The 27,288-nt window shown below is 40.1% G+C and overlaps 1 protein-coding gene across 12 annotated transcripts; it reads right to left on the bottom strand.

Moving 5' to 3' along the window:
• Window positions 1-1,928: 1,928 nt before the first annotated feature.
• Window positions 1,929-27,288, bottom strand: tcea3 (transcription elongation factor A (SII), 3). 12 transcript variants are annotated; one of them, XM_090200232.1, is made up of 21 exons: window positions 26,860-27,117; window positions 22,920-22,982; window positions 22,547-22,652; window positions 22,331-22,439; window positions 21,741-22,217; window positions 21,515-21,658; window positions 18,315-18,401; window positions 17,939-18,028; window positions 16,685-16,816; window positions 16,420-16,488; window positions 14,830-14,886; window positions 14,386-14,496; window positions 12,220-12,288; window positions 9,451-9,513; window positions 9,235-9,309; window positions 8,961-9,121; window positions 8,699-8,754; window positions 8,342-8,497; window positions 6,746-6,892; window positions 6,433-6,504; window positions 1,929-6,305 (listed from the first exon to the last, which is right to left on the bottom strand). In XM_090200232.1, the coding sequence occupies exons 1-21, from the start codon at window positions 26,926-26,928 to the stop codon at window positions 6,297-6,299; spliced, it is 2,322 nt and encodes a 773-aa protein (XP_090056358.1). In that variant the 5' UTR covers window positions 26,929-27,117; the 3' UTR covers window positions 1,929-6,296. The 12 variants fall into 12 exon arrangements, with proteins under 12 accessions (XP_090056358.1, XP_090056360.1, XP_090056389.1 ...); XM_090200234.1 differs by lacking the exon at window positions 14,830-14,886; XM_090200263.1 differs by lacking the exons at window positions 21,515-21,658; window positions 21,741-22,217 and having other exon boundaries at window positions 26,860-27,288.

Genomic DNA, 27,288 nt, shown 5'->3' with positions numbered 1-27,288 from the left:
TCTGAGGTCTCATGAGCCCCTCCTTTATAGTACAATCCTCATTCAAGTTTCTAAAAATGGTTGACATCTAGTGGAAGCCGTAGGAAGTGCAACTTTATCCATATCTCAATGTGTATTCGGTAGGACAAGCTTTGAAAAACTACAAACCTCAGATTTTTTTGCTAGCAGAATGGAAGGAATTGGGAGTTTATTCTCCAAAGGCAGCCCGCCCTTTGGCCCCTTTTTCACTGCCGCCTCTTCACGCAAATCTCAGGGATCTGGGCCTGTTCCCGGGAGAGCAGTCGGGCTCGTCAGACTCGTTAAAGGATGTCCAGAAGTTATTTTCGGTCACAAGAGACGGTAGCTGCAACATTACGTACAAAATAAGTTTGAATAAAAAAGTTACAATGAAAAATAATTTAAACATACGCCTTCTCCGGCGCCATCTTTAATATTAACGTCTTTAACTTTTAATATTTAATAAGTCGCACAAAAATGTCTCTTCCTACGAAATAAATTGCACAAAAATCTTTTCACATGAATTAAGCCACACCAAAACTCACAAAAATGCACAAAATCTGCTGAAAGTTCTTACATATTTGCACAAACTGAGTGTGAGATTGTATTGATTAGAGGGTGAATGGGCATGACAAAATATTTAAGTGCCGGTGTGTGTCAAGAACTGCAATGCTGCTGGGTCTTTCATGCTCAACAGTTTCCCGTGTGTATCAAGAATGGTCCGCCCCCCCCCCCCCCCCCCCCCTTGACAACTTGACACAACTGGGAAGCATTGGAGTCAACATGGGCCAGCATCCCTGTGGAACACTTTCGACACGTTGTAGAGTCCTTGGCCAGAGGAATTGTGGCAGTTCATAGGGCAAAAGGGAGGGGGTGCAACTTAATATTAATTCATCTTAACTTAATTTAGGAAAGGGACAATTTTAGCTAGATAGCCACTGGAGGACGACAACACAACGAGATGCAACAATTCAGGTTTTTCCTGTCAATGACATATGTGACTCACCACCTGGATTCGGTCTTATGTAGCAAAATTTGAAAGTGTTTTTTACATTGGATAAAAGTAGAGACTCAGAGCTACAAAATTGTATATCATACACTTTATTTGAGGAACAATGGGAAAGTAATTCTGCTTTGAAAGTTGATCAGCTTGTAAAGTAACTTTTGAGAAAATGGCCTTTGAATGTTTTGGTATCTAGTGAAGAGCTCGTCTTTGTCTACACCCATTCAGGATCGTTCACACCCTCATACGCTTTAGCCCCACCCAACTCGTTTCACTCTCTGAGCGCACACGTGACGCTCTGGTCGATGATTGGATAACATGAAAACAGCCTAACCAGCTCTGCCTGCAACAATTTCATTACTCTTTTTTGCAGACGTTTACTGACACCGGCCATGGGTACACGTCACGGAACGTTAGCTAGCGAGCCAGCCAGCTAACATTAGCTAGTTAAACAATAATGAACAGTGCCAACAATGCCAGTGCATTGATGATCCAAGATGAGATCTTCTTTATAACCTCTGTCCATCTCCTAAACAAAAAAGAGCACTAGTCAATACTAAAGTGAGATGATGTGCATTTTCTAATACATCTCAATTTAGACATGGATCTGTCTCACAGTGATCACTGTATGAGTTCTCTGAACTCTCTCACACATCTCTTTTCTCAGTCTCAGCTACTAGATAAATGAGTAGTACAAGATCTTAAATTAGTCTCAATTTAATACGAACAATTAGATGCTCTTTCTCATATGTCTTACATTTATCCCATACAGATCTCAGTGGTATTTACACATTGTTATCTTGGACCTCTCTCACTATGAACTATATATGAGAGTAATTATTACAGGTCTGATCAATTCATGCAAATGTAATCACAGAGATTTCTCTACATGATCTCAAAGTGTTGAAGTGTAAAATCATCACAAAAGTGGAGCAGATATGATTTATTTCTATTAATTCATCATTCAATATACATTCATACTGTTCCAACACAAGTAATTTGTTGCGTATACCTAGCTTTTCTCAAGTGTGTTTGGGAAATTAGCTGCAAACACAATACCGGGAATAGATGTCAAGTCACGGACAACAACTTTGCCCAAAACATGCTCAAGGGCAATTACAACTGTTTACAGGGGTTTCCAATAGGGGCACAACATGAAAGCAAGTACCATGTGTTATATCTTGCGGCAAAGAATAACCTGCACTTTCAAATTTGCTAATAAAGTGCCCATTTGCGACCAACCTGTTTGTTTCTATTGCAGAGAGGTGCCTTGCCTCCAGTTAAAGTAACATTTTTTACCTTGGCAAGTCAGTTAAGAACAAATTCTTATTTTCAATGACAGCCTAGGAACAGTGGGTTAACTACCTTGTTCAGGGGCAGAATGGCATATTTTACCTTGTCAGCTCGGGGATTCGATCTTGCAACCTTTTGGTTACTAGTCCAACACTCTAATCCTGAGGCTACCTGCCACCCATTTTTAGCTAACATACTCTAATTCCACTGATTTCAAAACTTGATTCTCTAGAAAGTGGAGAACAACACTTATGCAGCTTCACTACACAATACATTATTTTTTTTAAAGCCGTGTTCGACAGGATTACCAACACAGACTGATGAGCTCAAATAGCCAGAAGATCTATATGGCAGACCAATCTGAACTCATCTCTCGGCATATCCAGCCCACTCATTATCTCAGCCAATCATGGCTAGGTGGTTGCTCGCTTTTTCTGTGGCTTAACCAACAAGGTTCGTAATTTAACAATTTTATTCGTATTACAGATGGCATACTAGTTTGTTATTAAGGCACATGAAAGTTCACGTTTGAGAAAGCATTTCTGCCAAATAAAACACATTTTGATTTTTAAAAATGTGACTTGCCTGGTTTCCTGAATCAGGTCACATGCTCTCAATGCAATTTGATAGGAGTGACGCCATATCCAAAGTGGCTTTTTTGGTGAGCCAGGATCATTCGCTGTTGAGCACACTCAGTTTAGCTCAACGCTGATTGGCAATTATTTTATACTTTTTTTTTTATCAAGGGAGGCCAAATGCTTGCTGACTTCCTTTGCTTTCAATGCTACATGTGGCAACAATGTCATACTATTTTGGACCAGACAGCATCAGATAGATGGCGTACACATACAGAGACACAGGGGCACCGTTTCACTCGAATGCTTTCTCCGGTGAGATACAGTACATTCAGCCTCTTGTGAATTGAAGGAAAATTATGAAACACAGAGAGACGAAAGATAAAATAATTGTTTTTTTTCTTGGTAAATGTTTTGTGGAAGCCTGGCTTCCCGTCCTCTATAGATTGTGAGAGAGCAATTTGAGAAATTGAGAGTGAAAACTTGACAAAGACATGTAACTATTGTTGGTGGACAATTTGATGCTTTCAAATACATGGTTCTATTATTTTATTCATTTTGATTTTTGATTTGTGGCAATGATATTCTGCTTGACCAAAGTCACACTTGAAAGCCCTCAAGTTTGGCCTGTCCGCCTGCGGGACACATCCTCTGCGCTCTCTGCAAGCTCTCTGTCCATTCTTAGCCTGTAATTTTGGTAATTTGTGTGGTATTAAAGATTCTGCTAATGTGTAAAATGTGTATAACATGCCATTTTTTTGATAGATTCATGCAATGTTTTTACTATAAAGGAGATCTTTCCACCCCTACTCTTGTCCATGGTGATCTGCGAACCCACAACCTTCTGGCCTGCAGCCCTGTGAGCTATTAAAATTCCTGCAATGCCATGGTTAAAAATGAAAGTTTCTAAAACTGCATATCTAAAGCTCTGTTCTGTCCAAGAAGTGAGGCTAAATGGTAGACATGTTCTCTGCTATCCACTTTATACTTTATTATTTTGGTTATAGGGGAGGGTCACTTGTTTTTAAGTGTTAAGTAAAATATATTTTGCTGAAGGGCTATCAATTTTAATTTCTGAGGTCCCTTTTTCTCCATGTAACCCTCATTATACAGTACCAGTCAATAGTTTGGACACACTTACTGATTCAAGGGTTTTTCTTTATTTTTTACTATAACCTACATTGTAGAATAATAGTGAAGACATCAAAACTATGAAATAACACATATGGAATCATGTAGTAACCAAACAAATTGTAAACAAATCAAAATATGTTAGATTCCTTAAAGTAGCCACTCTGCCTTGATGACCGCTTTGCACGCTCTTGGCATTCTCTCAACCAGCTTGACATGGAATGCTTTTCCAACAGTCTTGAAGGAGTTCCCACATATGCTGAGCACTTATTGGCTGCTTTTCCTTCGCTCTGCGGTCCAACTAATCACAAACCATCTCAATTGGGTTGAGGTCGGGTGATTGTGGAGGCCAGGTCATCTGATGCAGCACTCCATCATTCCCCTTCTTGGTCAAATAGCCCTTACACAACCTGAAGGTGTGTTGGGTCATTGTCCTGTTGAAAAACAAATGATCGTTCCACTAAGCGCAAACCAGATGTGATGGGGCATCACTGCAGAATGCTGTGGTAGCCATGCTGTTTAAGTGTGCCTTGAAATCAAAATAAATCTCAGACAGTGTCACCAGCAAAGCAACCCCACACCATCCCACCGCCATGCTTCACAGTGGGAAACACACATGCAGAGATCATCCGTTCACCTACTCTGCGTCTGGAACCAAAAATCAAAAGAATTGACTCATCAGACCAAAAGACAGATTTCCACCAGTCTAATGTCCATTGCTTGTGTTTCTTGGCCCAAGCAAGTCTCTTCTTCTCATTGGTGTCCTTTAGTAGTCATTTCTTTGCAGCAATTCAACCACAAAGGCCTGATTAAGGCAGTCTCCTCTGAACAGTTGATGTTGATATGTGTCTGTTACTTGAACTCTGAAGCATTTTTTTGGGCTGCAATCTGAGGTGCAGTTAACTCTAATGAACTTATCCTTATCATCATAGCGCTTGATGGAAGTTTGCGAACTTTCAAAGTTCTTGATTTCCGTATTGACTGACCTTCTTGTCACAACACAACTGACTGGCTCAAACACATTAAGAAGGAAAGAAATTCAACAAATTAACAAGGCACGGCTGTTAATTAAAATGCATTCCAGGTGACTACCTCATGAAGCTGGTTGAGAGAATGCCAAGTGTGCAAAGCTGTCATCAAGGCAAAGGGTGGCTACTAAATGTTTATATTTTTTTGGTTTACTGCATGATTCCATGTGTTATTTTATAGATTTGATGTCTTCATTTTCTACAATGTAGAAAATAGAAAAAGTAAAGAAAAACCCTTGAATGAGTGGGTGTGTACAAACTTTTGACTGGTACTGTACAGGATACATTTTTCTTCCTTGCCATCTTGTGGCTACTCTTAGTGGTACAGTATATTGACATTCCATTTCACCTGTTTGATCAATTTGACAATTACATAATTTTTGATAAATTAGCATAATTTCAATACTGTTTACTCATTATGCTGCAAAGCAATACGTAGGCAAATATGTTATTACTATTCTATATATTATACTGTACTTATGAAAATAACCAACTCCACTTATTCATAAATATTTATAGACATTTTAGCTGCTCTTTTGAAATGTCAAATAGTTTTTGGTCTTTAACTTATCTAGAAAAATTAATTATATTATTCCCTTAAGCCCAAACTGAAGCCCAAACGGTGACAATAAAGAAGTTTGGGCTTGAGATATTAACAATAAATATGTCTTAATTGAAATGGGTTGCATGATAAGCTTTCATACTGTATTTCTATTTGTTCTGTGGTCTTTGCAGATTTAAATAGAATATACAAAAAAAAATGTAAGATGCATTTTTGTAGTCTGAAATTCATAAAAGGCTGCTGCATCTCCTCAGCACCATTGAATTACCTGTGTTCATCCAAGACAGATGACACAGCCATCAATCTGGAGACTCTCAACCCCTGCCTCTTACACAAATGTTTTCAACTCCCATTAATTTATCATTATTATTTTTTTAAATGTCAACTTTATTTAACCAGGCAAGTCAATTAAGAACAAATTCTTATTTACAACCCGGACGATGCTGGGCCAATTGTGCACCGCCCTATGGGACTCCCAATCACAGCCGGATGTGATACAGCCTGGAATTGAACCAGTAACTGTAGTGACGCCTCTTGCAATGAGATTCAGTGCCTTAGACCGCTGCGCCACTCGGGAGTCCATCTTAAAAAGTCAATTATAAATCGGAAGTACCGGTATTCATTTTTGTAAAATTACTCATTGCTAAACATTATAACCCCTCATAGAAAAATGTGGTCTGCAACATCGTCATTGGAGCTGGGCCACATCAGCAGAACTGGAATAGAAAACAAATTAATATTAGTACATTTATAGATTATTTATGTCTGTGGACCATTGTTGTGCCTCAGAGACACCACTGTATGTGCTGGGCTTTATCTGAACTGGTGAGGGAAATGTCTCACCTTCCAGCGGTTCCCGCACTCGTTACACAGAACAAAAGTAGTCATAGGCTCATCAGCGCTGCGGGTCTGCATCTACACACACCCCAAGAAATACAAAGTCAGCTTTCATAAAACAGCACAGGCTGTCTCCACTGTATCTCACTGTGTAAAATGGAACTGGTAGAGCGAACAAAATAAAACTGATATTGGGTCAGTATGTAGAGCATATGTATGTTTTCAGTGCAGTGAGCCGTGTGTATCTGTTTAAGTAAAATACAGTATATACTTGGTAATAAGCAGAATAGGGTGTGTATGCAGAGTACGGTATGTTTACCTGGTTGTAGGTGCAGTTCTTTTTGCCGCACTTGCTGCACTGAAACAGGTCAGAAATGGTACCGCTGGTTTTGGACAGTTGGTGTTCCCTAATGGCCTCCTTAGTCAGATTGTTCCTCAGCTGCTTCAGCTCATCACTAGCCATCTCCTAGATAGTCGTAAGTTTACATACACCTTAGTCAACTACATTTCAACTCAGTTTTTCACAATTCCTGACATTTAATCGAAGTAAAAATTCCCTGTCTTAGGTCAGTTAGGATCACCACTTTATTTTAAGAATGTGAAATGTCAGAATAATATAGCGGAGATAATTATTTATTTAATCTTTTATTTCTTTCATCACATTCCCAGTGGGTCAGAAGTTTACATACACTCAATTAGTATTTGGTAGCATTGCCTTTAAATTGTTTAACTTGGGCCAAACGTTTCGGTTAGCCATCCACAAGCTTCCCACAATAAGTTGGGTGAATTTTGGCCCATTCCTCCTGACAGAGCTGGTGTAACTGAGTCAGGTTTGTAAGCCTCCTTGCTCGCACACACTTTTTCAGTTCTGCCCCCAACTTTCTATGGGATAGAGGTTAAGGCTTTGTGATGGCCACTCCAATACCTTGACTTTGTTGTCCTTAAGCCATTTTGCCACAACTTTGGAAGTATGCTTGGGGTCATTGTCCATTTGGAAGACCCATTAACTTCCTGACTGATGTCTTGAGATGTTGCTTCAATATGTCCACATAATTTACCTCCCTCATGATGCCATCTATTTTGTGAAGTGCACCAGTCCCTCCTGCAGCAAAGCACCCTCACAACATGCTGCCACCCCCGTGCTTTACATTTGGGATGGTGTTCTTCGGCTTGCAAGCCTCCCCCTTTTTCCTCCAAACATAACGATGGTCATTATGACCAAACAGTTCTTTGTTTCATCAGACCAGAGGACATTTCTCCAAGTATGATCTTTGTCCCCATGTGCAGTTGCAAACCGTAGTCTGGCTTTTTTATGGTGGTTTTGGAGCAGTGGGTTTTTCCTTGCTGAGATGCTTTTCAGGTTATGTCGATATTGTTTTACTGTGCATATAGATACTTTTGTACCTGTTTCCTCCAACATTTTCACAAGGTCCTTTGCTGTTGTTCTGGGATTGATTTGCACTTTTCGCACCAAAGTAAGTTCATCTCTAGGAGAAAGAAAGCATCTCCCTCCTGAGCGGTATGACTGCTGCGTGGTCCCATGGTGTTTATACTTGCGTCAACTTAATGTATGTACATTTCTGACCCACTGGAATTGTGATACAGTGCATTATAAGTGAAATAATCTGTCTGTAAACAATTGTTGGAAAAAGTATATTTGCAAAAACTATAGTTTATTAACAATACATTTGTGGAGTGGTTGAAAAACAAGTTATAATGACTCCAACCTAAGTGTATGTAAACTTTCGACTTCAAATGTCGATAGATAGACAATCTCTGAGGGAAATTTGTCTACTCTACTCAATATTTTGGTAGGTGCTTGACTTTCTTGACTCTCTCTCTTTGATACAACCTCTTAGGAATATGTTAGAGGCAGGGGTGCGTCATGGGTTGATATGACAGAAGTTTACAGTACCTCAGCAGACATGATGGCGAAGCGTCTCAGCTCGATGCCTCCAGCCAGGACGTTCCTCCGCAGTCCAGGGTTTTTGGGGTCCTTCAGGTTGCTGATGCGGCTCCTCACCCTGTTTTTATACTTCATATCTGTGGATCCCATCTCCGTATAAATATGTGCCGCGGAGGGTAGTTAAGGAAGCATTCATCACCGTCTGACTGAAATATCTAACGGTGACAATAAAAGATCAAACAAATATTACATTTGTTATATTCAAAGCCAAGAGAGCAAATGGCAGCTCTGCAAACACACTGCAACCTGAAACCAACCCAAATTGGTAAAATACTTCAGAAACACATGCAGATTTAAAAGGATATGATCTTCAATCTCTGCTGCCATGGAGTCACAGTTTGTCCCAAATTCTTTGAAGTTGTCTGAGGAGATAAAACTGAGGGTATTACGTTTCCTCCTTTTCATCTACAAAATCTATCAAGCTGTGTGTAATGTAACCATTAGTAATTTCCATACTGTATGTGTGAATGAATGTGCATTGAATGAGTCACTTTATGTGTAGATTGATCTCTTATCTCTGAGTGTCTGTACTTGTACTCATTCAGTTAGTGGCTGGTCTTTTCCCCACCATCTGTACGTAGAGCAGCAGCCAGCATCTCGATGCACTTGTCCCTGATGGTTTCTCCAGTGGCAAGGCAAGGGGACAGGGGAACCCCTGCTGAGCTGAAGGAGGGGGACATGGGACTGGTGGGGGTGGTGGGAATCTTTGGCATCTCTGGTTTCCCTCTCCTGGTCATCGTATACACAAGCCAGACAGCATATACATCAATCAAGAGTTTAACATCTGATCCATATTGATTTCAGTAGTACAGTAGATAGTATTTTCCGGTTAAAAAGGGTACCGTTCAATACTGTCCGTTGAGGACTTTCTCTGCAGAAGGCCAGGGTGAGAGGACTTGGAGCTATGAAATTCTTTCCTGAAACAGACAGACAGAAAAAGACATGGAGTGAACTAACGTCCTTATCTTAATGTGCTCCATTATGCAAAGTTTATAAAAAATGCCTTAATGAAGCAGCAAAATAAATAAGAAAAAGGGAAATTTGCTTTTCTATCTTACGTCTCGCTAGAGAGCTTCTTAGCCGAGGGTGAGTTGCTAGTCTTGGAATCCACAGAGTCCCTCCTAAAGAGAGGTAGTAAATTAGGAATGATTTGAAAGCGAGAAAAGGGGGTTACTACCCACTGATTGATTCAATGTAATTTCAACAAATAAAACAAATCCATGTGACAACTTTGTCAAAAATGTGGAAAAAGTACACTTTTTTCATCCAAATTTGCTTACAGTGGTGTAAAGTACTTGAAGGAAAACTCAACCCCAAAATGTGTCTTAGTATTTGTTTCAGTAGTCCATTGCTGATATAGTCCCAAAATATTTAGCATGTAAACAATCAAGTTTTCAAGATACGAAACTTTCAAAATACAGAAATCTGGCCCATATGATACATTTTGCATCATATGATGCTGCGTTCTGCAACATATGACACAAAATGCATCAGACAGGCAAGATTTGATTTGCTCTATTCTGAAACCAGTTACAGAACTTTCAAAATACAAATGCATTGAGCTTCATAATTTGAAAGTTGCAAAACGCAGCATCATATGATGCAAAAACCATCATATGGGCTAGATTTCTTAGTCCATTGTTGATGTAGACCCAAAATAGTTTGCATGTCAACAATTTAAGATTTCAAGATGCCAGATTGTTGTATATTTCAAGTTACGTATCTTGAAAACTTGATTGCTGACATACAAACTATTTTGGGTCTAGATCAACAATGAACTAAGAAATCTAGCCCATATGGTCATTTTTGCATCATATGATGCTGCGTTTTTCAAAATACAGAATTTTCTGTATTTTGAGTTTTTCTTTAAGTAAAAATACATAAGTCGTTTTTTGGTGGTATTTATACTTGACTATTTATACACTTAACAAAAATATAAATGCAACATGCAACAATTAAAAATATTTGACTGAGTTAGTTCATCTAAGGAAATCTGTCAATTGAAATGAATAAATTAGGCCCTAATCTATGGATATCACATGAATACAAATACGCATCTGTCATTCACATATACCTTAAAAAAAACATTGGGGAGTAGATCAGAAAACAATTCAGTATCTGGTGTGGCAATAATTTGCTTCATGCAGCGAGACACATCTCCTTCACATAGAGTTGATTGTGGCCTGTGGAATGTTGTCCCACTCCTCTTAAATGGCTGTGTGAAGTTGCTGGATATTGGCGGGAAATGGAACCCGCTTTTGTACACATCGATCCAGAGCATTCCAAAACATGCTCAAATTGGTTGACATGTCTGGTGAGTATGTAGGCCAAGGAAGAACTGGGACATTTTCAGCTTCCAGGAAATGTGTACAGATCCTTGCAACATGGGGCCGTGCGTTATCATGCTGAAACACGAGGTGATGGCAGCAGATGAACGGCACGACAATAGGCCTCAGGATCTCATCATGGTCATCGATAAAATGCAATTGTGTTCATTGTCCGTAGCTTGTGCCTGCCCATACCATAACCCCACCACGGGGCACTCTGTTCACAACGTTGAAATCAGCAAACCGCTCGCACACCCAATGCCATACACGCCGTCTGCAATCTGCCCAGTACAGTTGAAACCGGAATTCAGCCGTGAAGGGCACACTTCTCTGGCGTGCCAGTGACCATCGAAGGTGAGCATTTGCCACTGAAGTCGGTTACGATGCCGAACTGCAGTCAGGTGAAGACCTTGGTGAGGACAACGAGCACGCAGATGAGCTTCCCCGAGACAGTTTCTGTGCAGTAATTCCTCGGTTGTGCAAACCCACAGTTTAATCAGCTGTCCGGGTGGCTGGTCTCAGACAATCCTGCAGGTGAAGCCGGATGTGGATGTCCTGGGCTCACATGGTGAGACTTGGTCTGTGGTTGTGAGGCTAGTTTGTTATACTGCCAAATTCTCTAAAATCACTTGAGGTGGCTTATGGTAGAGACATGAACATTCAATTATCTGGCAACAGCTCTGGTGGACATTCCTGCAGTCAGCATGCCAATTGCACGCTCCCTCAAAACTTCAGACATCTGTGGCATTGTGTTATGTGACAAAACTGCATATTTTAGAGTGGCCTTCTATTGTCCCCAGCACAAGGTGCACCTGTGTAATGATCATTACTTCTTGATATGCCACATGTCAAGAGGATGGATTATCTTGGCAAAGGAGAAATGCTCACTAAACAAATTTGCACACAAACTTTGAGGGAAATAAGCTTTGTGTGTGTATGGAACATATCTGGGATCTTTTATTTCACCTCATGAAACATGGGGCCAACACTTTACATGCTGCTTTTATATTTTTGTTAAGTATATTTTGGCAACTTAATCCACTACATCCCTAAAGAAAATGAGCACTTTTAACATACATTTTCCCTGGTACCAAAAAGTACTTGCTCAGGCAGGACAGAATGATGGTACAATTCACACACTTATAATGCGTCATCATCCCTACTGCCTCTGATCTGGCGGACTAACTAAACACAAATACTGCATTTTGTAAATTATGTGAGTGTTGGAGTGTGCCCGTCTATCCATAAAATAAAATAAATCTACTAGCATTTACTTAAGTATGACAATTGAGTACTTTTCCCACCACTTTTCGCTTGTTATGTAGATTTCATATTGATGTCACGTTATATGGCTATTCAATCGAATATCAATTAAAACTAGATGCTGACGGATGTACTTCGCCCACTGGGTAGCTCATGGCAACGTATTAAGGCATTTAGCAGTAATGACAAGAGAAGTGTCAGTCATAGTATTGAATCTGAATGAGAGCCAGTACCTACCTGTCTGATTTGGAATCAGTCGAATGACGTTTCACAGAATGGCTGGGCTTGGAGTCAGTGGAGTCCTTTCTACAACGACACACACAGAGAGAGAGAAGAGAGAAAGAGAAAGAGAGAGAGAGAGAAAAACATGTCACCTTGTGACACTGCTGTCTGTTCATCTGAATGAGTGTTAGATATTGAGAGTGACGAGGTAAAGCTTTAAATTATATCCTGTTTCTACTTTCATTTGACCATTTTACTACTACTACTCCCAACTGATCAGCAACAGCAGTGGCAACTCCCAGGTTCTGTTCTCTACTGTGAGCAAGCTCCTTAAACCTGTGAACAACTCAGCCTCCCCAGAACTCAGCCTCCCCAGAACGGTGCAATCAAAACCGGTTTCTTCCAAAGCCAAATTGAAAACATCTGACACCGCCATGTCCTCTCCAGCCCCTGTAGTTGATCTACACAGTCCTACGCTCCCTGAGTCAAGGATCTCCATGTTCACCACAGTCACTGCAGCTGATGTAACCAAGCTGGTTAAAATAATGAGGCTCACCACTTGCTCACTTGACCCTATCCCCACCTCATCTGTCAAGACCTAGTTACCTGCTCTGTAGCCTTTTTTTCACAGAAAATCATTAACAAGTCCCTCACCACTGGATGTGTCCCTCCACAGCTCAAACTCGCCACAGTCACAAAACAGTACTTAAAAAAAGCCTAGATCTGACCCTGACAACCTCCAGAACTACAGGCCTATCTCCAACCTGCCCTTCCTGAGTGAACTCCTCGAGCTTGCTATGTCTAGCCAACTCCAACAACATCTTGCCACTCACAACCTACTCGAGCCCTTCCAGTCTGGTTTCAGACACAGAGACTGCCTTGGTAAGGGTCACCAATGACCTCCTCATGAATGCAGACTCTGGGGCTGCCAGCATCTTCATACTGCTGGACCTCAGTGCAGCGTTTAACATGGTCAGCCATGCCATTCTGCTAGACCGCATGGAGAAGCTACTGGGCCTGTCAGACACTGTCCTGGAATGGTTCAGGTCCTAAGCTCACTGATCCGCCAGGGGGGGTCCCTGAAGGCTCGGTCCTAGGGCCACTACTGTTCTGAATCTACATGCTGCCACTGGGAAACAGTGGACTGGGCTTTAACTTTTATGCTGATGACATCTCCACAAACACTTCCAATGCCACTGCATTCCTCGTCAGTTGCCTGTGGGACATCAAAGTGTGGATGCAGCAGAGTTTCCTGCAGTTAAACTGCAAAAAGACAGCGGTTGTCCTGATTGGCACTGGCATCAGACTAAATCGGCAGCTACAGCCTCAATATTGATGGTGTCAAGATCCTCCCCTCCAGTGAGGTTCGCAATCTGGATGTGATTTTTGACAGTCAGCTCTCGTTTGAGGCCCACATCAATGTGTTTCCAAAGTTACATTTTTCCATCTATGGAACATTGCCAGGTTACGACCTATACTTTTACAGCCTCCAGCTGAGCAGCTCATCCACACCTTTATCTTATCCCGTCTGGACTATTGTAATACCCTGTTTGTTGACAAATCTGACACGTGCCTAAGAAGGCTACAATATGTCCAGAACTGCTGCATGTGTCCTCACCCACAACTCCCCCATGAGCACATCACTCCAGTGCTGTTCAACCTCCACTGGCTCCGCATAGACTTTAGAATCCACACCTACCAAGCTATCCACAACTCTGGACCCAACTATCTGTCTGACATCACACTCCCTTCGCTCCTACATGTCCATATCCCTTCAGCAGACAAAAAAAACTATGGGTGACATGGTTTTCAGTGGTGCGGCTTCTCGGCTGCGGAACGCGCTTCCAGTCACTGTCAGGGCTTCAGCCTCTGGCCTTGCTTAAGGCACAGCTAAATAACTGAGCTGTTCAGAAAAGCTTTCAATGACCTATGATAATTCTGTTCACCGGATCGGACGACACCTGTATATAGCATTGATTGTTTTCTGCTTTTAGTATAATAATTATTTTCAGTGCCTTGGGTGTGAGAAAAGAGTTTTACAAATTAAAATATTTATTTCATTATTGTCCTTCAATGTTCACATCATACAGGTTTAAAAGTGAGGTCAATAAGTGTTTTTAGAGTGAAGTTCACTACATCCACCAATTATTGTGTACAGAATATGATCCTGCTTATGCAGACCTGTCTTTCTTGCCATCCAGACTTGGCCTTTTAGAACATTTTGGATTGGAATCTGAGGAGTCCAGACTCTGCCTTTTAGCAGGTTTTGGTTTGGAATCTGACAAATCCTTTCTGAAACAGGAAACATTTGTATGTATGTAACATTTGCATGTATTGCAGCCATAGCTGATTGGCAAAAAGCACACAGCATTCAGGGAGCAGGCATGCTTGATCAAACAGCATCACCAGCACAAGATGACAAGGTGGCAAAGCACTGACAAATATGCACACATATATTATTTCCCTATGAAGACCTCTGCTCCAATGAAGGGGTTAACAAACAATTCTCTAATATCACCAAATAAACAACCACAACTCATGTCAGTGGGATTCAACGTAAACAAGCACATAGGTGCATGCATAATTATACACTGCATGTGGGCCTGTGGACTGTGGCTTGCTAACCTTTCTTTCTTGGCATCAACAGATGTTTTTTGGGGCACTTTGCTATCAGAGTCTTTTCTGCAAATGAAGGACGGTTAGCAGTGCTTTGCAACTGTTGTCATAATAATCTTAAATCTAATTTCACAAAATTACATCCTTATCATCATCATCTGCATTTACAGAATGTCATGATAAATACAGTGCCTTTGGAAAGTATTCAGACCCCTTGACTTTTCCCACATTTTGTTTTGTTACAGCCTTATTTTAAAATGGATTAAATAAAACAATTTCCTCAGCAATCTACACAGAATACCCCATCATGGCAAAGCAAAAACAGGTTTTTAGAAATATTTGCAAACTTAACAAAAATACCTTATTTACATAAGTATTCAGACCCTTTGCTATGAGACTCGAAATTGAACTCAGGTGCATCCTGTTTCCATTGATCATCCTTGAGATGTTTCTTCACCTTGATTAGAGTCCACCTGTGGTAAATTCAATTGATTGGACATGATTTGGAAAGGCACACACCGGTCTATATAAGGTCCCGCAGTGGACAGTGCATGTCAGAGCAAAAAAACAAGCCATATGAGGTGAAAGGAATTGTCCGTAGAGCTCCGAGACAGGATTGTGTCGAGGCACAGATCTGGGGAAGGGTACAAAAACATTTCTGCAGCATTGAAGGTCCCCAAGAACACAGTGGCCTCAATCATTCTTAAATGGAAGAAGTTTGGAACCACCAAGACTCTTCCTAAAGCTGGCTGCCCGGCCAAACTGAGCAGTCGGAGGAGGAGAAGGGCCTTGACCAGGGAGGTGACCAAGAACCCGATGGTCACTCTGACAGAGCTCACGTCTGGAGGAAACCTGGCACCATCCAGCGGCAGAGACTGGGAGACTAGTCAGGATCGAGGTAAAGATGAACAAAGCAAAGTACAGAGAGATCCTTGATGAAAACCTGCTCCAGAGTGCTCAGGACCTCAGACTGGGTTGGAAGGTGAACCTTCATCAGGACAAACACTAAGCACAAAGCCAAGAGAACGCTTCGGGACAAGTCTCTAAATGTCCTTGTGTGGCCCAGTCAGAGCCCAGACCCGATCGAACGTCTCTGGAGAGACCTGAAAATAGCTGTGCAGCAACGCTCCCCATCCAACCTGACAGAGTTTGAGAGGATCTGCAGAGAAGAATGGGAGAAACTCCCCAAATACAGGTGTGCAAAGCTTGTAGCGTTATACCCCAAAAGACTTGAGGCTGTATTCACTGCCAAAGGTGCTTCAACAAAGTACTGAGTTAAGGGTCTGAATACTGATATATATATTTTTATTCTTAATAAATTAGCAAACATTTCTAAACTCGTTTTTGCTTCATCATTATGGGGTAGATTGATGAGAGAATAAAAAATAAAAAAAATATTTAAAAATAAGGCCGTAACCTAACAAAATGTGTAAAAAGTCAAGGGGTCTGGATACTTTCCGAAGGCACTATATAACAGGAACTATTAACTGACTGTTGAATACTATATTTATCATGCTATTAGAAACATGTACTGAAAAGGCTAAACACAATTGAGCACACTGAACATGAATGAGGTAGTTTGATTTACAGATCCCACACCTATCCTTTTTCACATGGTCAGATGACGTCACCTTCAGAGAAACGGGTTTGTAATCTGACGACTCTTCTCTGGGTAGCAAACAGCAAAGAAAGTGATGTTTGAAACTTCACAAGGAAAAGCAACAAAAATGCGTTGTATCGAAATGAAAATAATCCATTAAGCATATCTGTCAATAGGAGCAGTTCAACAATGTGTCACAGAGAACAAACATTGCGGACACTCAAAAGTAACCACACAAAAAAAAACATGCAACATCACAGCGACCTCTCCTTTTTGACTTCCACTGACGGGCGCTTCACATGAGGGGGAGGATGGAGATGGAGAGGAAGAGGAGCAAATGGAGCATTGGGGTCCGGAGGCTCTTTTCTAACCACAGAAATCCGCGGAGGCTCTTTTCTAAATGTAAAATATTATTTTTCAATCATCACCACTATTCATCATTACTATCAATACTATAGTAGCACACTCATGTTTCAAGTTTTATTAGTCGTATATAGGGGATACACATGCAGCATCCAACGAAATGCTTACTTGTAAGCAGTAGTGTAAAGTACTTAAGTAAAAATACTTTAAAGTACTACTTAAGTAGTTTGAGGGTATCTGTACTTTACTATTTATATTTTTGACAACTGTTACTTTTACTTCACTACATTCCTAAAGAAAATGATATACTTTTTTCTCCATACATTTTCCTTGACACCCAAAAGTAATTACATTTTGAATGCTTAGCAGGACAGCAAAATGGTCCAATTCACACACTTATCAAGAGAACATCCCATGTCATCTCTATTGCCTCTGATCCGGCAGACTCAATAAATACAATACCTTCACATGTCTGAGTGTTGGAGTGTGCCCCTGGGTATCTGTCATAATAATTTAAATTGGTGCTGTCTGGTTTGCTTAATACAAGAGCATTTAAAATAATCTATAATTCAACTTTTGATAACTGTTTTATTTATTTAACTAGGCAAGTCAGTTAAGAACAAATTCGTATTTATAATGATGGCCTACCGGGGAACAGTGGGTTAACTGCCTTGTTCAGGGGCAGAACGACAGATTTTTATCTTGTCAGCTCTGGGATTCGATCTAGCAACATTTCGGTTACTGGCCCAACGCTCTAACCACTAAGCTACCTGCCACCCCAAGTAAATATACTTAAGTATATTTTTGCAATTACATTTACTTTTGATACTTAAAGATTTTGGTTTTAAATATACTTAAGACTTTTACTCAAGTAGTATTTTACTGGGTGACTTTTACTTGAGTCATTTTCTATTAAAGTATCTTTACTTTTACACAAGTATGACAATTATGTACTTTTTCATCACTGCTTGCAGGTTGCTTCTCGACAATGCAACAACAATAAGAAGTAATAAAAGATAAGAATAGAAACAAACATGAAGTAGAATAAAATACATATTTTAGCATAAGTATAATACAGGAAGCACAATTTATACTGTAGTCCAATATGTCTTATGAAATAAATCTAGATATGACAGAAGAGAAGCTGACTCTGACCTCTCCTTCTTGACCTCTGCTGCAGTGGGCATAGAAGGATGAGGATGAAGAGGAGGAAGCGGGGAATTAGGGTCAGGAGGAGCTTTTTTCCTAAATGAAAAACCAACAGACTAAATAATCTATTGCGATTCTGAAAACTTTAGTCATTTTCTGTGTATCGCTGACAGTTTATCAAAAAAAGGAAGAACATGCACATAGTTGCAATGTTTTTGACTTCGCTGTATAATGTTTAACCTATGATAACAAAACAAACAGTAAAACAGGGATTTCAGGACAGTTTTCACTGTGTCTGATAAAACAGAGGTAGGTGATGATCGAACAAACTATGGACCATAGTACACAACTCAGTCTATTCACAAACAGCATGCCCTCTGACCTCTCTTTCTTCACCTTCACTGAAGGACGTCTGGACGGAGGGGTGGGACGAGGATGAGAAGGAGACAGAGTGTCTGAAGAATCTCTCCTGAATGGAAATCGAAATATTCCAAATGAAATCTGAGAAAAAAACCATGCTTTCCAGAACTAATACAACTACCACAAATCGAATGATTAAGGAAAGCATGCATAATTTACCATGATCACACCGTGCACCATGCACAAATGGGTGCTGGGTAAATCACTCTTCAAGTCACTACCCACTGGGCACAAACTGATTTAGCTGTATTCTTTAACGTTGATTCTTGGTTGAAATTTAGAAATTATTCCAACATTACAATTATTCATTTGTAAACAAACTGGAAATAAAGCCAGACTCAGTAGCAGAAGTCAGTAGCACAAAATACACATGTTGATGTTCAAATGTTGATATTTGGTTGAGTTGACAATCAAACGATTCAATATCACTTTTGCAATACAGTAAATAGCATATTAACTTGTCGACAAGTTATGGCATTTTGTCTCCAACTAAATAAAAAAAAAATAAAAAGTTAAAGAATAGGATTAGGCCAGTGGCTCAGATGAAACTATCCAAGCATTATATCTCCTTTAAATGTTATTTGATTGTGTTGACAACAAAACAATTCAATATGATTTTTGTAATACAGTAAATAGCCTAGTTAAGTTAAGGATATTTTACAAACTAAAGTAACAGTATTTATTCAACCGTTTTACTGCAGTGGGCAAAACAGGGTCACACAGTGTTTCAAATCTACTTTGAAACAAAGGTATACACCTCACACACATGGTTATGGGCTTAAAAAAAGAAGACACCTGTACCATGTCAGATATATACAGTTGAAGTTTACATACACTTAGGTTGGAGTCATTAAAACTCATTTTTCAACCACTCCACAAATTTCTTGTTAACAAACTATAGTTTTGGCAAGTCGGTTAGGGCATCTATTTTGTGCATGACACAAGTAATTTTTCCAACAATTGTTTACAGACAGATTATTTCACTGTATCACAATTCCAGTGGGTCAGAAGTTTACATACACTAAGTTGACTGTGCCTCTAAACAGCTTGGAAAATTCCAGAAAATTATGTCAAGTCTGGTTCATCCTTGGGAGCAATTTCCAAACGCCTGAAGGTACCAGGTTCATCTGTACAAATAATAGTAAGCAAGTATAAACACCATGGGACCACCCAGCCGTCACACCGTTCAGGAAGGATATGCATTCTGTCTCCTAGAAATAAACATACTTTGGTGAGATAAGTGCAAATCAATCCCAGAACAACAGCAAAGAACCTTGTGAGGATGCTGGAAGAAACAGGTACGAAAGTATCCATATCCAGAGTAAAACGAGTCCTATATCGACATAACCTGAAAGGCCGCTCAGCAAGAAGCCACTGCTTCAAAACCGCCATAAAAAAAGCCAGACTACGGTTTGCAACTGCCCATGGGGACAAAGATCGTACTTTTTGGAGAAATGTCCTCTGGTCTGATGAAACAAAGATAGAACTGTTTGGCCATAATGACCATCGTTATGTTTGGAGGAAAAAGGGGGATGCTTGCAAGCCGAAGAACACCATCCCAACCGTGAAGCACGTGGGTGACAGCGTCATGTTGTGGGGGTGCTTTGCTGTAGGAGGGACTGGGGCACTTCACAAAATAGATGGCTTCATGAGGAAATAAAATTATGTGGATATATTGAAGCAACATCTCAAGACATCAGTCAGGAAGTTAAAGCTTGGTCGCAAATGGGTCTTCCAAATGGACAATGACCCCAACCTTACTTCCAAAGTTGTGGCAAAATGGCTTACGGACAACAAAGTCAGGTGTTGGAGTGGCCATCACAAAGCCCTGACCTCAATCCCATAGACAATTTGTGTGCAGAACTGAAAAAGCGTGTGCGAGCAAGGCCTACAAATCTGACTCAGTTACACCAGCTCTGTCAGGAGGAATGGGCCAAAATTCACCCAACATATTGTGGGAAGCTTGTGGAAGGCTACCCAAAAAGTTTGGATTTAAAGGCAATGGTACCAAATACTAATTGAGTGTATGTAAACTTCTGACCCACTGGGAATGTGATGAAGGAAATAAAAGCTGAAATAAATCACTCTCTACTACTATTCTGACATTTCACATTCTTAAAATAAAGTGGTGATCCTAACTGACCTAAAACAGGGAATTTTTACTTGGATTAAATATCAAGAATTGTGAAAAACTGAGTTTAAATGTATTTGGCTAAGGTGTATGTAAACTTCCGACTTCAACTGTAGATGTATAAAAATTTCTAGTTTGCATCCAATATTACATCACAGAAGACTGAAATATAACAAACCCGTTTGACATAGAAACACCGGATATATAAATGATATTTGTTATGAAATTATGAAAAATATTAATAAAATTCCACCCATGTGGCCACTAGGTCATTTGACTGCAAGAAAGGGCTACGATGAGTAACACATCTATGGCCACATGTTGAGGTTAGCCTACTGTAACTATAAATGTCTTCTTATGTAAATCATAGCATGTTCAAGAAAGCGTGCAAAGGTTGCAGTTCTGTGGAGGTCTTTCCAATTGCTATAATAATCTGTGCAGAATCTCTACAGCATTGAACACTTGCACTATGTACTTTCAGGTAATTTGGTGGTGCAATTAGATGAGGCACAGTGATAAAACATTAAGTTGTTGTATAAATACCTGACATTATTTTCCCCTTTTGAACTTTGTTGTGCTTTTAAAATGGTTGAAAGCACACTGATAAAACACTGATTTAAATGAGAACTAAAACAATAATCTAACATTGTTTTCCCATTGGAATTGAGATATGCTTTTAGATGGTTGCAAGCATAGTGATAACGCATTAGTAATTCAACACACTTCCGGCTGACTTTTTGAGTGGGTGAATAAAGGTTGAAATCTCATTGATCAACATCTCCACCAAATATTACCCACATTTCCACGTTGAAATTACGTGGTGTGCCCAGTGGTATGCTGTATGAACAAGTCAGTTAAACAACAAGGTTAGTGTGCAATCCATCTCAAGGGCTTCCAATATAAACATCTCAAACTATACCCTTATATCTGTACAAACCACTCATTCAGTAGTGCACCAAAGCATCTGAAAGTAATACAGTGTTCTCAGAAAAGTTCCATGCGTTGACACCAGAGTGTCTTTCCATCCTGACCTCTCTCTCTCCTTCTTCACCTCTTTTTTCACCCCTTTATTCACCTCCCCAGACATACGTCTGACAGGGGGAGGAAGACGGGGTGGTCGGGGGGGGCGAGGAGGAGAGTAACAAGAGGGGTAAAGATCATCCAAGACGCTTCTCCTGAAAACACAACACATCCCTGAGGCCCAGCCCTTGTCCTCTCTAGACTGTATGGAATCAAATTAACAGAGGCACCTCTCACCTCTCAAACCCTTGTCTGTGGTTTTCAACAGGTCTCTCTTGTGGGGGTTCGTACATTGGTATCTCCTTTCTGCGTTCCTCTGTGTGTCTTTCCTTTCTCGGTTCATCGGTGTGGCTCTCATTTTTGGGCCCTTCGAGGTTACTTTCTTTCTTGGGTTCTTGCACATGTCTTTCATTTTTTGTGTCATGTATAGGTACATGTCTTTCTTTTCTGGATTTTTCGAAGTGTCTCTCTTTTTTGGGTTCTTCTAAGTGTTCTACATGTCTTTCTTTTCTGGCATCTTCTGTATGTTTTCCATTTTTGGATTGTTCTGCATGCCGTTTGTTTTTGAATGCCTCTGTATATCGCTCCTTTTTAAGGTCAACAGCTCTCTCGTCTTTTTTGTGTTCAACATTGTACTTCTCTTTTTGCCGTTTGTCAGAGTATTCTTCCTTTTCAGATTCAGGTTCTGAATCAGAAACATCCAGCCTCTTGTGACTATAGCAAAAAAACAGACCACACCAGATACCGTATCTTCCCCTTTTCTATGTTTACATTTTTGCCTTCACACGCAGGCAATGGTTTGAGTGAGTGTGTGTGTATGCACCTACCTGGTGTCTTTCTCTAAGGGGGACCTGACTGGGGACCCTGTGGATTTGTTGGAGTCAACCCCATTCTTCATCTTATTGGGCCTCTCAGTACTCTGAGTACGTGCAGCATCTAGGGGGCAAAGAGGGTTGAAAATGATGTCTCTACATACTGTGTATACTGTAAAACACAACTCCAGACAGCTCCACTTTCTAAAAGACAGTCTCCTACAATCCTACCCAGCAGTCTCTTCCAGTCCTTGATGAGGATCTTGGCCAGGGAAACTACCTCGTCGTCTGTGCAGTGCTTCCTGATTCCATTCACAGACATGCCGATTCTCGTTTCCTATTCAGCGGAGAGAATGGTTTGTTGCATGTGATCCTTGAAATAATGAGTTTACACTTTTATAACGAGTTCACACTTATCATTTGGAGTAGGCATAACTATATAATTAATTCCCTGTTTGTGTGAAATTGCACTGACTGCACTGTATTCCCCATGCATTTGATAATATCTAATGTTGAATGTAGAAGTAGCCTAAAATATTAAACTTCTGTACACCTAAATAATACATAACAGGTGAGTGGGATATTCCTGTTGCAGGTCCTCTACCTGCAGAAGTTTCAGTGTCATGTTGAAGCTCTTCAGTTCATTCAGCAGGTCCAGGGCACCCTCCTATGTACACAAACATGGAAATGATGGTATTGGAAGTTGTAGCCAACAGGGAGAGGAGCAGAATTATTTATTTTCATTACATATATAGTACCAGGGGTGCAACTTTCACTGGGTATGGGGGGTCATTACCCCCCTCATTCTGAAATTGCATTTTTGTTACCCCCCAGTTTTATCATTTCATTCTGATACAAAAAGCGGCATCGGTGTGCTTTAGGACCATGCGGACGAGTCGGAGTTGTCGGGTAGGCTGTTTGGAGGTTTTAACCAGCTGGATTTAGGACCGTGCGGAGACAACAGAGCATGCGAACAGAGGCAGCTGTTGTATGTGTGTGTTGTGCTTTTTTTCGTAGGTGTAAAAGCAAGCAGAAACTGGCTACTCTTTATTTGACTGATGTAGCTGGCAAGGTAACTGCTGTTTGACTTAACAGAATAAAAGTATTTATTCCCAGAGCTGAGCTAGAACTGTAACTGACATGTAATGTTAGCTAATGTTTAATCCCCTCTCGACTAAAGTTCTGTCTGAAGTCAATGAACTAACTTAGCTAGCTTGCTAGCTATCTAGCTAGCTAGTAGCTACCACAGCCAGTTCAGCCTAGCTACCTGTCAAGTAGCAATATCTGACAGCTGTTGTGCAGAAATATTTTGTAGCTTTTGTTTTGTCTCGTTTCAACAGAAGTAAATTAACTTGGCTCATTTTCGCCAGTTGATGTACCATTAGAGCCAGCCAAAAGTTGGCTAACGTTAATTAAGATATTATTTTTTCCCCCAACAGTCAGTATACAGCAGCAATGAAACATTAATGATCTGTCAGCAACTCCCTACTTTTCACACTGACAATAATAAACAGCTCTAGAAGCTTCACTGTCATGGTGCACAGTTAGTACACAACACTATTCTCATCATGTCTTAGCAGTATCAGATGGTGACAGATGTCCCAGCAGGGTCAGACAACCAGGGAAGACCAGTCTACGGAGCTCAGATTAATTTTGTAGTATATTATAACAATCAATGAATGGATACAAAGTTCCATCTTGAGTTCATGGGTAGTCTACAATCTGGGATCTGGGAATAATGATCATTTCAATTATTGAACCATTGATTCTATTCTTGGATAATATAATGTATGAATGTACACCAAAGTAATTGTTTGTCATGCCTCATCTGAGCAGTATCAAAATGGTGACAGGGGTCTCAGCAAAGTCAGGCAACCAGGGAAGACCAGTCTGTGATGGCACTGAAGTGAACCTTTGCAGATGCAAATTTAATTTTACAAAAAGGTACAAGAACAAATGTACCTACTTCGGACATCCCCCAAAATATATTTTACTAACAAATTCCAAGAATCCTTAAAAACAAATTTCTGCAGCATTAGAAAAGATGTGATCAATACATGTTGATGATTTCATTCCTGTGCTGTTGTAGATTGACTGAACCGGAACCAGGTTGCATGCACTGGTTACAGTTTGAAGCTTTTTCTTCAGTGGGCAGCTGTATTGTTGTCTATCACTTGTTTTCTTTGGTGCAAATGAATTAAACTAAAACATAAACGTATTATCTCTGTGCAGCAAACACTTGACAAGCCAGAAGCTTCAAGTTGTAAAACACAGAAGGAAACATATTTCAATATGTTATGCTCTGTGAAGACTGGCTGAATTCTGGCATAGAGTATGTTCTTTTATGTCTACAGATTCGACCTTCTCCCTGTTTTTGTTGGCTTGGAAATGTTGATAATTGAGACTTATCAGAAGAAACTGTGTAACCTAGCATTTATAGTGGCTAAGAAATGCATTGCCATTAAGTTATGTATCACTAGATTTACATTTTTTACAAGATTAAGGCTATACTGTGAACTTTTTTTAAGGTCTGGATGCCTTATATGGAATACTGTATGACAAAAGGAGTCTGTATTGAAAACATGCCCACATCAGGGGAGATACCTATTTAGGCAATCCCCAGCTACTGGGCTGCTCAGTCCTGGCCCTGGGAGTCTGCCGTACTGTTTGTTAATAATTTATTTTTCACTAAGATCTAAAGCTGAGTGGGGTGTGTTGGGTTGGGGCTCTGCAGAGCCGTGGACCCCTAGGGGCATTAGGGAGCGATCCAGCTATATTGTGTGCAAGTAAAAAGAGCTCTACATACTATTAGGCCATGATATGAATTATAGTGCCCTCAGTAATTATTGGGACTGAACAATTTTTTCTCCTTTTGAGTCTAGACTCAGAAAGTTTGGATTTAAAATTAAACAATGACTACGAAGTTAAAGTGCAGACTGACAGCTTCCATTTTAGGTTATTTTCATCCATATGGGGGGAACCGTTTATAAATTTACAGCACTTTTTGTACATATCTCCCCCCCCCCCATTTTGGAGGAGCAAAAGTATTGGGACAAATCCCCTTATATGTGTATTAAAGTAGTAAAAAGTTTGGTCCCACATTCATAGCATGCAATGACGACATCAAGCTTGTGACTCCACACATTTGTTGGATGCATTTGCTGTTTATTTTGGTTGTGTCTCAGATTATTTTGTGCCCAATAGAAATTAATGGTAAATAATGTATTGTGCCATTTGAGTCACTTTTATTTAAATAGGAATATGTTTCTAAACACTTCTGCGTGAATGCTGCCATGATTATGGATAATCCTGAATGAATTGTGAATAATGATGCATGAGAAAGTTAGACGCACAAATAGCATACCCCCAAGACATGCCCCTCTTACTATATTTTTGGGGGGGTATGATATTTGTGCATCTATAACTTTCTCACTCATCATTATTCCCTATTCAATTAGGATTATCCATAGTCATGGTAGCATCCACGTTCATGTAGAAGTGTTTAAAAATATATTAGATTCTTAAAATGAAAGTGACCGCAAAAGGGATATATTAGATTGTGTAGAAATGCAGGAAATGAGCTCTAGATGCCCAAAACATTCTGAGGGAGAACCCCCAGACCCCCACCGGGTTATGTCCCCCTACTTCTAAAACCAAAGTTGCACCCCTGTGATGGTGGGAGCATAGTATTCTTTCATTCATGCTGCAAGCAGGGTTTGTACTGTTGTTAGTAGGTCTACTGTAGCTGCTGCACATGTTTCTACAGTCTGTTTTTAAGGAGCATAGTATTATTGAATTCATGCTGCAGGCAGAATTTTGTATTGTAATTAGTAGGCCTATTGTAGCAGCTGCACATGTTTCTACAGTCCGTTTTTAAGTGAGCACACTTAAAATTACAATTGACGTGTAATCAATGTAATCAATTGTATTAATCATAATTACAATCGATAACAAACTGTGATATAATAACTACGTAAAAATATTGTAATAGTAATGTAGCCTAATTGTCAAAATAGTTGTGTTTGTGTAGTCTACAGCAGGCGCTGTTAATAAGGAAATTAATTCAAATGTATCAGTGAACGACTTGCATTCTACAATCCGCAAAAACAGCACTTCACAATTGGCCCATTCTAACAACAAACAGCCACTGTCACGACCTTGCGTTGTTTATGTTCGGTTCCATGCACGGAGTTGTCGAATACCAGCATGCTTTAAAGTCTCACACTTTTGCATTAGTAGTTTTATTCAGTGTGTGTGTATACCACACGGTCTTGCTTAATAGGCTAAATCTTGACAATTCTGTGCCAAACACCTGTTCAGCATTTGCTACTTGAACAAACTGTTCCTCTCGGGACAGTGCACAACTTTTTAAAGCACAAACCTCGAAATGTAAAACTTTGTATTAATGTAGGTAACTATAAAATGGAATACGTCGTTGCAAATTCAAAATAAAGCATGCATCTACACAGGATTTCATACATTTGACTGCACGAGGTAACAGAAAAACATGCGACATAAAGAAAGGTGTCAAAATAGATTCTCACCGTGTTATTTCTAGACACCATCTTGTCCAGCTTTTTTGCAATCCGAATTAACTCCTCTTCTCGCGTCATAGTTTATGCATGGATTAAACGTACAATAATATATAGTATGTAAAATGCTGTATAATAAAAAATACGAAATGTAAATGTTCATCCTACATAGATAGAACTTTACGTTATGGCGCGATCCATGCCATTCGGCGAAGGGGCGTGTCCTCAAGTTACAGGCAGAAGGACAGTTGTCGGATCGTCTGACCAACAGGTCAAAATGCCCATGAGACACATGGCAACAGCTAAATATAGACGTTGCTATGGGTTTGACACTAATATCGTCTTTACATGAAAAATATTGAATAACTTCAAAACGTACTTTAATACAGTGGGCTATGCAGACTGTTTCAGAGGACTTTGGAGAGAACCCAAATGTAAATG

Source organism: Oncorhynchus mykiss, chromosome 2, assembly GCF_057628025.1.
Source record: "Oncorhynchus mykiss isolate SJ-2025 chromosome 2, ASM5762802v1, whole genome shotgun sequence".
Taxonomy (NCBI): Eukaryota; Metazoa; Chordata; class Actinopteri; order Salmoniformes; family Salmonidae; genus Oncorhynchus; species Oncorhynchus mykiss.
This window is presented reverse-complemented; position numbering and strand designations above follow the sequence as displayed.

Coding starts and splice junctions, on each gene's coding strand:
- tcea3 (XM_090200232.1), bottom strand. CDS start 26,928: ATGACGCGAGAAGAGGAGTTAATTCGGATTGCAAAAAAGCTGGACAAG. Junction 9,514..12,219: donor ACTGATTCCAAATCAGACAG/GTAGGTACTGGC, acceptor ACCTCTCTTTAG/GAGGGACTCTGTGGATTCCA. Junction 9,310..9,450: donor AAGAAGCTCTCTAGCGAGAC/GTAAGATAGAAA, acceptor TGTCTGTTTCAG/GAAAGAATTTCATAGCTCCA.